The following is a 15,193-nucleotide window of genomic DNA, read 5'->3' as shown; positions in this document are numbered from 1 at the left end:
CAAAGGCTGACACCTCTGTCTTCGAGGAGGGTGCCAGGAGGTATGGCTAGGATGGATACGATGTGTATTCCTCACTAATTAACAGCTATATAGGGAGAGCCCAGAAACGACGATATGGAATCTGACGGGTCTGTGCTGGAGTAAATATGGAGATGTCATGTAATAGTGTGGGGGGGGTTGGTTGCATGTAATGTGGTTGCATGTAACGGAGAGGCATAGACGTTTCCGGTACCTGGCTGGATCACATCTTCTGCGCTGTGATGCATTTCCTCTTGCGGTAAATTCATTTCCTGCTCGCTTGACATCTCTGGCAGGATTATCAGCCTTTTCTATGCAGCTATGTGTGACGGTCTCGTAGTGAGAATCCTGTTTCTATGGTACATGCCGTCCCCGCATTCATGATATAATACGACCCAGCACACCGGACCTTTAACTTTTACCTCTGAAGGATCCAAAAAGCTACCCCAACCAAAGCTGTCAAGTGTTTAAATATGCTTGTCACTTGTGCCCTAATGTGGTGACCCCATCCTGCCCCCCCCTCCTGCGCACAGCGTGGGCCGTACAGTCGTGTAACATGTAAGAGGCAGGGATTGAGGTTTTGGGGGCTCCCCCTCCCTCGCCGCCTGCACTTGCTAACTGATGCTCACTGGCAGGAAGTGCGAGCGAGAACTGCGCTGAGTGCAGGGTCTCCGTGGCTAGTGCTGTCCTGTGGAGGGCCGCTCACTACTGGATGGAACATTAAACTTTCCTCGTCCTTCTCAGCGGTAAGTCTGTGCCTAGGGAATGCTCTGCTCATTGAGGCAGGAAAACAATATTTTGTGAATGCCTTTAACCCTTTCATTGCTTTGCTTAGTCTGTTCTTGTACAGCTGGTATAGATTTAGGATTTCTATAACATACATTAAAACTCGAATATCGAGTTCCTCCCCAACGCGCATTAGTATTGGTATATATGGAAATCAGCTGTAACTTTGCATTGGTTTCCACGGGGACTGCTCCACATTTGCACTTTATCCCATAATGTGCAAACGCATCACCCATATCACCCATATCACCCACAGTCTTGAATGCTGTAAAACAGGAGAGTTCTGCCCATGGTTGGCCATACTGCCTTGTAGATATGCTTTGTTACAGATATATATATATATATATATATATACCACACCAGTTGTGATACCCCAGGGGTTATTTATTATACCTCTTATTGGTGGTCCAAACCGATTGAGAAGTTCTCTTCTCGCACAGATCTTTGTTGGAGTTGCTCTTGAAAGTTGAAATTGTGTCTGATGGATAATGGGCTGACGGGTAAATCAAAGGTCCTCTGTTTCTGCGCTGCTCCCGGCGACTGGCTTAGCATTATAGGAGTTGTCATTTATAGTGCAAGTCTGTATTATTCTCATAAGCTGCTGTGTCAGTTGTGGAGTTTAATAAGGTATAAAGATAATTATAGCATGGATTACAGCCGTTCTTCTCACATCCAGTTCGATTTTTAATTAATTTATTTTCTTTTGTTTTGTTTTACTCAGAAATGAATGATGGCATTTGGGTTATCTTCAGGGTTTAAGGTCTCTCCAACAGGGACATTGGGGATTATGTATAGAATGTGATTCTGGAGCTTTTTTTGTTTCCTGTTGATTTGAACGTTGCATTGGTTGCTACGGTGATAAGACCACATTTCAAACTTTGCGCCATTTTATGCATAACCCAACTTCGTGTAGGGATAACCAGCAATAGACTTACCTTTTTGTAAATAAAAGTGCGGCATTAAAACATTGCACCCCGGAAGATACGTCTCCATTATATGCGTGTCCACACCTGTGTGGTATGAAGAAAACGCGTTGCCTTTGCATATTTTTCCACCGAGCCGGTATGATGGCAGCCGGCACTTCTGATACTGTATATACACGGATCCGCATTGTTAGGGCGGCTGTGTGGAGTTGTACTTTATGCTGTATTGTGCCTGACGGTGTGTGTACAGTGCTGCGTGACATCCGGCTGGCTGACTGTGTGTACAGTGCTGCGTGACATGCTGTCCTTTGACCCGTTGTGACATTGTATTCTGTTGCAATATACCCCTGACTCCTTGTGTAACAGATTGTGCCAGTGGGCAGATCTGTGTATTTACAGTTTCTACCAAGTCATTGGGAGGTGAAATGCCGCTGAATGCCAATTATCTCCTCACATTTATTACTTGCCGTTTGCTGGCCCCAGAGGTGTGCATTTGATGTGCTTACGAAGTGCGTAACATTGCGGTGATAGCCGGCGTCTGACCAGAACGCTCATAAAATATGCTGGTTATCGTCGCAGGTCCGCCCCGCTCCCACGCAGCTCAGCCCTGGGGGTTTAGATCGCGGTGTGAGCCCGACGCCTCGCTCCGGATTAAACAGATGGAAGGATGCCGGGTTTTCAGGAATACCTGTGATCCAGGGTGTGGGCGCACGCAACGAGTCTGGGCAAAACTAATAACTCCCCGGGGTTGGAAATCGGTAAACAGCAGCTTCTTACGAGTGTCGCGCACATACCCTGCACAGAGCCTTAAAACAAAAAAACATTGATCTATTAATCACAAAGCACCGGTTCCTTGATATATACCGTATTCGTTCGAATATAAAACAAAGTTATAGATCACTCTTCTTTTATATTCGAGTTCCTCTTATAATCCAACCTCAAATAGAGGTCTGACTATAAGACTAAGATCCGGTGTGACATGACCTTCCGGTGCTCAGTCATAGAGGTGCCGGGCAGAAGTGGAGGACTATGCGCATCGTGCAGACACCCACCGACTGCCCCCACTAGACACCAGGGAGTCTGAAGCATGGGGGTTAAGTCTAGGGGCAGAGTGGCATATAGTGGGGTAAAAGGCATGTCTGGGGAGCAGAGTGGCATATAGGGGGGCAGGTTGGCAAATAAAAGGAAATAAAAACAAGAAATGCATTTTTCTCAATCATAGTTTTTATTAAATATGAAAAAAATAGTAGTAGGGTATATGTATAGTATATGTATAATAGTATATGAAAATATATTATATATATATATTGTGTGTGTGTGTATATATATGTATGTATGTATATATATATATATATATATATATATATATATATATAATATAGTATATGAAAAAATACAGTAGTAGGGGTTTAAACACGGGTAGCAGTGAGATAAAATAAGCAGAGCCTTTAATATGGATGATGCTGGTAAGGTCCGTTCAGGGCAGGGAGTAAGTATGCCAGTTTTGCTATCACTGTGCTCTTTAGTGATGATTAGTTCTTTACTGTTAAAGGAAATATTTCTGTTAAATAAAGCAATATCCTGAAAAAAACAGAAGGTATTGATAGAGTTAAGTAACGATGCCAGAAGCTACAGTATTTAAATGACTGTTTCTCTGGAAACCCTAAAATCGTCTTAAACGTGTTTGGAATTGACAACCAAATTTCATATTCTGCTGCTTCTGCCTCGCTAGGATTAACTTTTAACCGATTTTCTTTCTATTTGTCTTTTTTTCTTTTCATGTTTTTAGGGCAAAGCACAAGATGTTAACGCAGATGAGCCCAACTCTCAAAGACCAGCATTTAGCACAACTTAGCAAGATGGGCCAAACCCCAGAAGAACTTTAAACCATCTGCTGGATCAGAAACTCCAAAGACAAATGAACAAAGTGAAATGGAAAAACTGCAGCTCTGCTTGGACGACGAGGATGACTTGCCTATGCGTAATGAGACAAGATCCACAGACCGCCACGAGGACAGCGCTCCACAACCGGACATAATCTTTGAGTTTGCCGCATCAGCTCGCAGTGACCTTAACCGGGAGAAGTGGGATGATCATGGCTGTAACGAGAAGGCAGCTACATGTGATGGTTTTGTTTCGCTTTCCAATACTGAGTTGCCCTGCAGAGGCAAAGACAATGTCAGTGTTGACAATTTGGGGAGGAGGGTAGAATCTTCTTTTCAGAAACCTACCAAGTTAAACACCCAAGACGCGGCAAAAGCAAAGAGCAGTTCGGCACAGGATTTGTTTTGGGAGAGCATGCTCCGGGCTCAGTTGTGCGTTTTAGATCTCCAAGATGAACTTGAGAAAAAAGAGAAGCACATAAACTTCCCCGGGATATCTCCTTCTGAAATCAGAAGCCCTCTGCCATGCCTAGACTCTCCCTCTACAGGTCTGCAAGATGACGGGGCAGAGGAGGAACCCTTTGAAAACTACGAGACGTTCTGCTGTGAAGAAGAGGTAGAAGATGAGAGCTTGTTTTGCGACAATCCTATATTTAGTCATGCTCCCTCCCCCAGTACCCAACCATGCTATCGGCTAAGAACTAATACCGATGACCTCATAACCACTGATGATGGAAATGGTCAAGTGCTGCGCTGCGTGCATCCTTTAACCTCTAAAGACATTTTGGATAGTAAATATGAGGATCCAAACGCTGTTTTGGAACAGAAGATGCAGAATACAGAATCACTGGAAATTCTGCAGATATTCGAAGATGACTTTGAGGAAAGGGAGTCCTTATCCGGCAGAACGACTGCTCCAAAATGGCCTGTTTATGACATTCCACGTGGCCCCCCTGCGGTACGTGGCGACTCGATTCATGTATAATCTGCGTAAATATAATTTTCGTATTTTTTTGTTCAAATAGCAAATATTAAGGAAATGCTTACTTTTTATACTCATGGCCCCGCTTTACGCTCAAAATTCATACTTACAGCAATGGTTCATTAATTCAGTGATTGTCTGAAATCTTAGTTTAAGGGATGACCTATTTTTCAGTTTCTATATGGACTGAGAGTGAAAAAAAGAATATTCATCAACTAACCAAATGCGGAAACCTTTACATTTTATACTTCAGTACACAAAATAAACCAATGTAATGCAAATTACTGATTTTCAAAAAGAAATCTAAGCACCCATTAGGTATATTCTGTTCCCCCCCGGTTTTCAGTGATTATTCCTCCTCATTGTCATTCTTCCCGTATTGTTAAAGGGGAAGTCCCATGGGAAAATAATACGATACTGTACACACCAGTATAATGACCCTTAAGGGAAGCGGGTTTTAAATTTCATTGATTTAAGAGAGACGAACCGCATAACATGTCGGATGTTATAATATGTCTCTCTATAGAAAGTTCAGTCTGTGTGAAGTTGGTGATCATCGGAGGATGTCTCGGGTTTATGCAAAGTTACCATCGTATACGAGTTACTTCTTCTTTTTAAAATGCGCATCTATGTCTTCCAGAGGATCTGTCGCTCAGATGATGTGAGGAGCGACTCTCCGCCGAAGATGCCCGGAGCCTGTAAGTGAGACGTCTTCTAGACCCGCGTCTGTCCTCGCCGCACAGCTGAATTACTCTTTCAGTTCCTCTCTAAACCGACAGCTGCACACGAGCCCTACAACCTGCGCATGTCGTGCGAACTCTAGCATCATAGTTCAGCTGCCTGGGAAACGTGTTATACTTCATTAAAGAAGAATACCGTAATAAATAAACCATGCAAATGAATATTTCAAGGCACAAACTTGGCCTTTAGGGCCTTAAAGGGAAATTACTAACTTGCAAAACATTGGCAAGCAGTGATTCTAGTCCCGCTGTTCGTATATGACCTAAAAAAGCGTCCACCTTTAAAGTGCAAGAAGTATTTTTTTGTCATGTAGTTAAACCTAAAATATTACAATTTAATGTTTAAACCCATTTTAGATCTACATTAAGGAAGTAAATGTAACTTGAATACAAGAAATTCAAGAGATTTAAGAAAAAAGAACTTGTACTAAAATGTAAATTATAATACATCCTTATTAAATAAAGCAAGGGTCATAATCTGTTATCAGGGGAAAAAAATATATTCATTTACTTATTCCCAGAATATGTCATGTAGGTCTGGATTTTCGATCGAGCTGTCCCTTGGGTATAGCACCACGTTTAAAGGTTTTTTTGTGAGCTTTTAGTGCATCTGTTGCATTTCTGCTTTAAGCTAATGAGGATGTGAATCCTTGCCTTGGATAGAAAAACAGATTTACTATAAATAAGACATTTATGGAAATGGGTTCCAATATCTCTTTTTGTGCCTCAGGTTCATCTAGCATACGTCGTCATCCAAGGATGACCAAAATGAGCAGGTGGCCTTGTCTAGTTCAGTCTGATTTGCACACACCGCAAAGTATATGACTTAAGTTGGCTCAGTCCAAACCCCCACCCCCCCCCCGGCAGTGGTTCGTGATAATAAAATACATGGTTGACCCAAGTTTTGCACATGTGTTATGTAATATGCTAATGTGTGTGTGTGTATGTATATATATATATAATATATGTGTGTGTGTGTGCTAATATATGCTTGGGCTTTTGACAGCACCAAGTCCGGAGGCCGATACAGAAGAGGAAGGTTTGCTGTTTTCTCCTTCCAACGTCTCCCTGGTGACGGCATTACTGGAGGGTGACTCTCAACATGATCGCTCTTCATCCTCTACTTACATGGACGACCCAACCACTCCACAAACCCCAGAACAGCCACAAGAGGAAAGGCTACTATTCCACGATGTTCCGGGTGTACATCTTGTATGCCAAGGGTGCAAGGAAAAGGAGCATTCGTGTAGACGGGAATTGGAGCAGCAGACGGAGGAAGCCGTGTCCGCGCAGCAGCAGGACCTTCCCCAAACGATAACTGGGCAGACTGATGGTCTATCTACAGATATGGATTTGGAGACATCTTGGTAAGTGCCTGTATTCATTAAGCATTTCTTTAGGCTCGTAAAAAAAAAAAATAAAAACTACTCCAACGCATTAATTAGTTTGTGCACAAAAATGTGGATTAAAAAGATGTGTACAGAATAATGAAATGAATACCAGAAAAATAAAATAACATGCATAGTGTCATCTAAAATATATAAAGCAGGAAAGAAATATGTAACAAAGAAAATAGAAAAGAAGTAATATATCTGTATCTAAATGCATAGAAGCTGTAATGTAAATGACTCAACACACAAAAAATAAAGATAATTTAGACTTCATTATATTTCTGATATGATTTCTTTTGATTTGGCAATAATTCTTAAAGCTTTGGCACCCAATATAATGATATAATAAGTGACCGTTAAGATGCTTAAAACTTTACCGAATGATTCAGTAATCTGGATTCACGAACGTCTGACAATAGAGGAAATACATCAAAGGGCAGCATTTCTCTGGAGTACCGTTATGTGGGGCATTACTGGAATCACATGACCGCGTTTTCACTTGAAAGCACTTTTTTATTCTTTGGCTTCCTCTTGAATATGATTTACTCAGAACCTCATGTCGGTTATATTTACGTCAGCAGCTCCTTTGTTTTTTTACGCAGCTCTGAGGAGGTGACGTACGTGGAAGCCGTTCCAAACAAGCGGGATCTAGAGGCGGCAAAATGCTTGGCCAGGAGGCTATACCAGCTGGACGGCTTCGAGAGATCTCAGGTCGCTCCGTACCTCCAAAAAAAGTAAGCGGGGTGGGCTGGCGCTGTCCGTACGCTGTGGAAGGAACGCTCTCGGAATTCCCCAGGCAGATGTTGGAATGTCTCGTGTTTCTCGTCTGACGTTGCTCAAAAGGGCAAAAATGTATATTGTGACTGGTGTTTGGTGTTTTCCATATCGCGATCAGAAGAAAAAAATGCGTGTGAACCACATCAGCTGATCTCACTTCTGTTTTAATATTCTTCTGCAGTAACGACTTCAGCTCCATGGTGGCCGAGGAGTATCTCAACCTCTTCGACTTCACAGGAAAAACGTTGGATGCGTCTCTCAGGTGAGAAAGCCAACTTGAATTGAGTGCAGTATGTTGGTGATGAAGGGTATAATTATTCTTTGGTTGCTCTTTATGAATGAATATCTTTTTCATAACCTTGAGTGTTAATCGTTTCTACTCGTAGTGACCATCCTATTCTTTCTGTGTCGTATTTCAGTATATGTAAGCAGTGTGTGTTTGTGTGTTTTCATTCCAGAGATGTCCGTGTGGCTGTAAACGTTTCTCTCTCTTAGCAGACCATATGTAGCACAGCTGCAGTTTGAGGTTCTGTGTCCAGATGCAGCATGAAATAGCCCTTCTCCCATTACAGGTCTCTTCTGCAAGAGCTGGTGCTGACGGGGGAGACTCAAGAGCGAGAACGAGTTTTATTTCACTTCGCGAAAAGGTTTCACAGGTGTAACCCCAAGGACTTCAGCTCCGCAGGTACCCATCTAAGTGTGAATATCTACTCACCGTAATCCCACCGCTTATGGGTTTCCCAGATACATGATCTCACTTCTTCACGTGTTAAGCATGTATACACACGCTGACACCGCCGGCTGGCTCGTACCCACTAATCTGTTTCTTGGCAGATGCCGTACACACTCTGACCTGCGCACTCATGCTCCTGAACTCAGATTTACACGGACAGGTAAATCTCTAACTGTTCCGGGATTAAAAAAATCATTTCATATTTTTATCTTTGCCATATTAGTTTAGGGTGTATGCTGACATCATCTGTCAATTTGCAGCCATAGTGCAAACCTGTTAAATGAGCATGAATAAATCCCGATATATAAATGCCTTATAAAGGATTGCTAAGCACTTCTTACCCTGTGCAAAATGTCCTCAATAAATCCAATCTAATCAAATCTTTATTCTTCAGAACATTGGGAAGTCTATGACCCAGCAGGACTTCATCAATAACCTGGATGGAATGAATGACGGAGACAGCTTTTCCAGAGAGCTTCTAAAGGTACCGGAGTCATGGGTTATGCGTAGTGAGTGTGTGTGAATGTAAACATCTGGAGAATGATGAGAGATAGAGATATGTACGCGTTTTGTGTATGTCTGCATGATATTTACAGCGTTCCGTTATAATCTTTGCAGGGCCTGTATCATTCTATCCGTAACGAAAAACTGGAATGGGCCATGTAAGTGGATTTGCGTTTTCACAATCCTTGATTTGTAACGTTTCATTCTTGCGGTCTCTACCGCCCCCTAGCTGCGCACGCTTCGTGTTCTTTCCTGAATCTATTCACTGTGTCCTGGAGCTGTGTTTCTCACGCAGTTTCCTTTTTCTTTGGCCAGGAGCGAGGAGACGTTGGCGAATGCCTTGGTTTCCAAACCAGAAAGTGTCCCCCTGACACGCAAAAGAAGCAACCCCTTCTTGGACGTTCCCTGCCCCGATCCCCACGCTCCAACTTACAAACAAGGGATGCTGTATCGTAAAGTGCACGCTGACACTGATGGCAAAAAGAGTGAGTGCTCACTCGGCTCTAGGCGTTTGAGGCGGTTTGTCCTCCTAAGAGTAAACCAGAAAACCCAGCTAAGGTGTAGTAAAGTTGTAAAAGAGCTGACAATCGAGTCTTCCCTTCAATATATAAACGATACAAAATCTGTGATGATGAAAGAATTGTTTATAGGAAGGGTTTGGGTATTCAGCAGTACAAGGAACATTGTCTCTAATGCTGCATTTACTTACAACGCTGACTTAGCGTTGATAATTTACCCGCACCCTGCTTATCTCATTAAATATCACGTAGTGAGAAAAGCACTGATTTCTGCTGGTACTGAAATGTTTAAAAAGACTCGGTCGAATGGATAAGGGAGGAAGGATGAGCACAAAGAGCTTGAGCCGCTCATTTCATAACGGCCAGGAGCCGGTGTGTAAAGCCACTCAGGGCAGCGGACCCCCAGTTATAAATTCCAAAGCACTGGGTTTGCAGGTGAGCAAGTGGTTTACATTGGGAATAAGCAGGCTTTTATTGAGTTCATGCTGGAGACGGTCTTGGCATTTATGGTCTATGGACAGATTCATAGTGGGAGTGGGGGCGCACATGGGAATAAATTAGGCCCTTGCAACACCAATGGCGCAGGTGAGACACCTAGGGGGCATTTGAAGCTGACAATAATCCGATCTACTGCTCCTGCATTTTTCAGTTATTGTTTATTAGTGCAAGACGCTTGTTATAATATGAGTGGCCGGCTTATTGTTGTGCTATGAAATGAGAACACATACAGAGAAACAAGACCTGTAGAAAAACCTCAGCATCGAATGTAATGCTTGTGGGTGGACAGACCGGATATAGGGTGGGAATGGATTCACAGAGAGCTGGTTAAAAATGGCAGCAAATGAGAGAATGTACTGTAGGTTGTTGTTATTATTATATATATTTATGTGTGTGTATGTATGTATATGTGTGTATATACATATATATACACACACACAAAAGCCTTGCTTTGCATCTTACTTCTGACTTTGTTACTTCTGCAGCACCCTGGGGAAAGCGAGGCTGGAAATCTTTCTATACCGTGTTAAAGGGGATGGTGATGATCTTTCTCAAGGTACAAAGCATTTCATACAACAAGGAGGTGATCACTGACCTCTCTTTTGCCAGAGATACGCATGGAAGCACTTACCTCTTCACTGTCACAGACACAGAAAAAGCCACCCTCACTCCCGCCACACCAACGACTCCCTTCTCTCCCGTTACCCACATCCTTATGGCTTGGTTCTTTTTCTATGTGTGCAGGACGAGTACAGGTCCGATCTTCAGTGCCCCGAGGAGGTGATCAGTGTGCATCACGCACTGGCAGAGCGCGCCAGTGAATACACCAAGAGACCGCACGTGTTCCGTCTGCAGACAGCTGACTGGCGTGTCTTTCTCTTCCAAGCTCAGTGAGTATCGAAAAGGGATTGGAAACAGCAGAACGTTTAACGTTTTACTGTGATCTAGAGTAGATTTTTGGTGGAGCCATCGTACTATTTAAAGGTCCAAGGGGGAAACAAGTGTTCTCCGTGAGCCTAAAATCCAGTGCTGTATACAGTAGTTTAGGTCGTCATTGACAGAAAAATGGGTTTTTCACATTTTGTTGCGAAAGGCCACCCTGTAGACTGGAGGCAGCCATTTTTGTTAGTTGTGATATTTTGGGTGACCATCCATGCTCAAACACCACACTGAGCTGATTCTTTATGGCAATGGTAAATACGGTGTTTGTCTAGTAGATTGGGTTTAGATAACAGAGCAAAATACTAATTGCTAATACGCAGCGACCTGAAAATGGTGATATTATGGTGAAACTAGACTTTTTTTAATAAAAAAAAAAAATTGAAATGTATTTTTTATCCCATACTAGTAATAAAATACATTGCTGAGAATTCCCATTAACGGTCCCCATGCAGCATGAGGAATTTTACAAACTTTTCTTTTTTTTTTCTTATGTTATACCATAATCAGTGGTTTTTCTGTCCAGCAGCTCTCGTTTAGTTCCTCTGTGTTTTTGCCTTCGATGTGAAACGTATAGATCACGTAGGGTGCTGTAGGACTCTCCTATCAGACTATTTTAAAGCCTGCTTTTCGTTGCGGGTTTGAAATGCTTTATTTTACTTGCAGTACTTAAAAGATTTAGAGTGTGTATAATTTTATTCGAAGGTATTGCAATCTCTCTGGAGTCAAAGTATTTAGTATATGCCAGCGTAAGGTTTAAGGTATACGCTCATAGCCCCGTGCTCATTAAGGTATTTTTCATGACTTTCCCAGGACATCAGAGGAAATGAATTCTTGGATTGCCCGTATTAACTTGGTAGCCGCCATGTTTTCTTCACCGCCATTCCCAGCAGCTATTGGTTCTCGGAAGAGGTTTGTCCGACCAATCCTTCCCTCCGCTCCATGCAAGCTGTGTCTGGTAAGCCGGTGAAATCAAATAATGTTTCAGATTATACTGTATTTTTTTTCAACCCTTTTTTTTTTTTTTTTTTTTTTTTTTTTTTATACATTTTGATTTATGTCTCTGTCATCTTGAGTCCATATAACATTTTGAGTAGCAATATAATAACAGGAACTGTAACTTATGACATCATAGTATTGGCTAATCTAATATTATTGTCTCATGTGCTGTCTGCTAAAACAGTGTACATAAGACACAGTTACAGGACTTATAACTTTCATGTGATGGCAGGGTTGGGTGATCATAGGAAATGATGTGAAATTTGCACCGGGTATGCCTTAGGTGGAAGTTGATGAAATGTCAGCTTGGGCTTCCAGTACTAGATTTAGTATATTTTTTGGTTTGGTAAAGTCTGCGGGCAGCATAGAAGTTTCATGGTTGTTAGAGGAGAGTGGAGTGTCTGCTCGTTTTGTGTGAGTGACGGTTGTGCTCTTGCAGGAAGAGCAGCTTCAGTCGCACGAGTCGTGGATGGACACTTTCACAGATGATCTGACCGAACATCAGCGCAACCTTCCAGACTCCAAGAGCAAAGCGCGCGACTGGGAGGATTACCACCTGAGAGGGGAATATCTGCGCTTCGAGGTAGGAAACGGCAAAAGAATATCACAAAAAAGTACCGGAGCGCTCGCCATATATAAATACATGATGTGCTTTTTGTTTCATTTCTGTAGTGCAATTGTTTAGAGCTGATGACTTGTTGCAAGTATTCTTTCCCCACATGCATAGAATTTAAGGACTGGGTATCATGGATGTTGCACCTAGGGGTTTATCCACTAAAGGGAGAGTCTGCAGGAGAGTTGTAATTTCAACCTCTTGACTATCTTATACATTATGAAGGCCCGTCGTCAGGTTTTTCCTGAATGAAAATGAGCTTGAATGCCAAAGGCAGCATTAATGCATGGATAGAGTTATGAGAAGGTGAACTGCTTTGAATCCAACATTTTTTTCCCGAGGTCATTTGCCTGTTGGTTATTTCAGTGAGAAATAGATGGTTCTTTATAAAAAAATAAAAATCTCAAAAAAACCAAAAAACTTCTAAAACTAAAAAGTAAATTTCACTCTTATAAAGGTACCATTTATGATTTTAGTCTGCGTTTGCTTTCCCAGAAATCCAGGTACGAGACATACGTGAAGCTGTTGGCCTTGCGGATGCAGAAAGGCTGCGACGACCTCAGTATTTGGGAGTCTCTTCTTGGGGTGTCCAACGGGGTCCAAGAAGACGATAGCTGCGGCTTAAAGAGATCCCATTCCAGCCCCTCTCTAAATCCTGAAAGTTCACCTATGGTGATAAAGGTCAAACGAAACATCTCTGAACGGCGAACTTACCGTAGAATCATTCCAAAGCGCAATAAAAACCTTGTGTGACCAAAGTGTCATCTCCTCAAATGGACCTTTAAACATCTCCTCTACAGAATCCCTCCCTGAGCTCACGGGAGCTTCACTTTGGTACGCGGCGGGAGATTCATTGTAAAGGAAGAGAGTGATGGGAGCTTCAAGATGGCCAAAGAAACATAAGCCTTAGAATAAATACAAGGATTCGTAGGATTTTAAATATTTAGTATTGTTTTCTTACACAGGTCAGGATTGTTTTGTTTTAGATTTCTGGACACAATGATAAGTGGATCTGGTCTTGTGTCTATTTGCCAGCTTTTAAATCTATGGTATTCACAGCTTTAAGGATGCCTGTGTGATGGTCATATGGATCGCTATGGAGCCATATTTTAAAGAGCAGTGTTAGATATCACGTAGAAAGGGCTATTACATGTGCTGGAGTGCAGTTATATATTACATTTTCGGGAAATGCCTTTTTCTGCAGATTTAATGGCACTCCCAGCGCCCGGCTGTAGAGGGCACAGTTGAATTAAGTCTGCATTGGAGTCCAACTCAAGCATTCCGGCTCACAAGGGGTCGCTGGCGGGCAGTAAATCAAAATGTTAAAGCCTTCATCCCAGTACCGTATAAGCAAAAAAAAAAGCAGGATTCTGGGCTCCCTATTGTGTTTTAGGTGGAAACATCTCACACTGTCTTGGATATTAGGGATCCGCAATATCCGATCAAAACGCCTCTCTCTCGTAGTCGAGTTTTAGTGGTCGCTCGTACGGCCCTGCGTGCCCATTAGGGGGCAGTATTGGCTGTTGAGATGTGATGCACATTACATGGAGTGTGAGCTCATGGCAGCCGCATAAATACCGAGTTAATTTATTGAGACATTGACTAAATCACTGAAGAAAAGCCAGTTTGTCGATGAGAAATAATTTAAATAGGTGAGAGGCCGGCTAATCCACAGCAAGTTAATGCTATTGACACAAGAAAGGTGATGTATCATTCTATCCGTTCAATAGAAACAAACTCAACATGGATCATCCAGCAGAACGCTGGACCTGCCCGGTACTGCTTCTCCTGTGTGTTGTGCGTTTACGTTCCTGCTTCTACTTCATTACTTTCCAAATAACGGATGTCTCCTTCTTGGCTATACTGCGTGTCCCGATATTTCCTCCGCTGGATCATTCAATGTGTCGGAGATAACGAGTGCCTTTCTTCGCTTTCCACGCACTTTCATGCAACGTTATTTAGACTGCTTGCGAAGCAAGACCATAAACCAGTAAGAATCTATACATGTCCTACTGGTCCGTGCCGTACGGGAACACAAGCTATTCCTTTTGCTGATATTTTTACGGGTTTTGGGGGTATTGGTTCCACAGAATGAAGAATGCTTTTCCATGTACATTCCTTGTACGTTGTCTATGAAATGGACTTTTTGTTTCCCAAAAAAACCTGCTTCACACTCTGCTTCTCAGGTACTAAATGTAGAATTTGAGATTTTCACAGCAGGGCCTTGGCGCTCCTGCATTTTGCACTGGAAAATCAATAAATAAATATATTTAGACTTTTTCTTTGTGTATTTTTTTTTTATTGGAGCACAGAAAAAAAAATCTAGAATCTGGGTCTGTTCAATACCAGAAGAGGGACCATATTCCAATATATCCAGATATTCACTGAAACTCATTCTAGAAGCATGGATAAAGCTGACATCAGTCGCAGTAGGGTCGGCCCTCTTCAAAAAATGTATGGACTTGGTCATGGAATGGCAGAAGATTTGCAAAAAAAATTAAAGTGATAAAATCTTGGCAAATCCAAAAAAAAAAAAACAGTGTCTTGGTTTACTATACTAGCGATTCAGACAGGGTCGGTCAGCAATCCTTAACCCCTTTATGACAAAGCCCGTACATGTACGGGCTCAAAATGCATTGTTTTCAATGGGCTTTGGGACCGCCCATTGTCCTTAAGGGGTTAAAGGAGAATATGAACAGAAATTCTCGGCACATCCCTAAGTACCGTATCTAACATCGCGGATTACGTATAAAGGTTTCCTTGTATTTTTATTTTATCCTGAAATTATATGATAGAAAATAAAGCAGACGTGCACACCAAACGCTGTATAACACGGTACAAAATATATATATATAGTATTTTTGAGGGTTCCTTATTGGTCGTAATATT

The 15,193-nt window shown here is 42.2% G+C and overlaps 3 protein-coding genes across 3 annotated transcripts; all 3 read left to right on the top strand.

Annotated features, from left to right (window-relative positions):
* Window positions 1–668: 668 nt before the first annotated feature.
* LOC128491476 (uncharacterized) lies at window positions 669–4,402 on the top strand. The gene is made up of 3 exons (XM_053463798.1): window positions 669–764; window positions 3,517–4,303; window positions 4,390–4,402. The coding sequence occupies exons 2-3, from the start codon at window positions 3,660–3,662 to the stop codon at window positions 4,400–4,402; spliced, it is 657 nt and encodes a 218-aa protein (XP_053319773.1). The 5' UTR covers window positions 669–764; window positions 3,517–3,659.
* Window positions 4,286–9,145, top strand: LOC128492057 (PH and SEC7 domain-containing protein 1-like). The gene is made up of 10 exons (XM_053464481.1): window positions 4,286–4,568; window positions 5,233–5,290; window positions 6,339–6,699; window positions 7,326–7,457; window positions 7,682–7,762; window positions 8,073–8,185; window positions 8,335–8,393; window positions 8,628–8,717; window positions 8,852–8,899; window positions 9,060–9,145. Exons 1-9 carry the CDS (start codon window positions 4,440–4,442, stop codon window positions 8,897–8,899), a joined length of 1,071 nt encoding a protein of 356 aa, XP_053320456.1. The 5' UTR covers window positions 4,286–4,439; the 3' UTR covers window positions 9,060–9,145.
* Window positions 9,089–13,062, top strand: LOC128492059 (PH and SEC7 domain-containing protein 4-like). Its single transcript, XM_053464483.1, has 6 exons — window positions 9,089–9,222; window positions 10,239–10,309; window positions 10,498–10,643; window positions 11,506–11,650; window positions 12,131–12,274; window positions 12,800–13,062. The coding sequence occupies exons 1-6, from the start codon at window positions 9,180–9,182 to the stop codon at window positions 13,055–13,057; spliced, it is 807 nt and encodes a 268-aa protein (XP_053320458.1). The 5' UTR covers window positions 9,089–9,179; the 3' UTR covers window positions 13,058–13,062.
* Window positions 13,063–15,193: the final 2,131 nt, after the last annotated feature.

This window comes from Spea bombifrons, chromosome 4 (genome assembly GCF_027358695.1).
Source record: "Spea bombifrons isolate aSpeBom1 chromosome 4, aSpeBom1.2.pri, whole genome shotgun sequence".
In the NCBI taxonomy this organism is placed as follows: domain Eukaryota; kingdom Metazoa; phylum Chordata; class Amphibia; order Anura; family Pelobatidae; genus Spea; species Spea bombifrons.
Note: the sequence above shows the minus strand (reverse complement) of the source record. Positions and strands in the feature narration are given on the sequence as shown.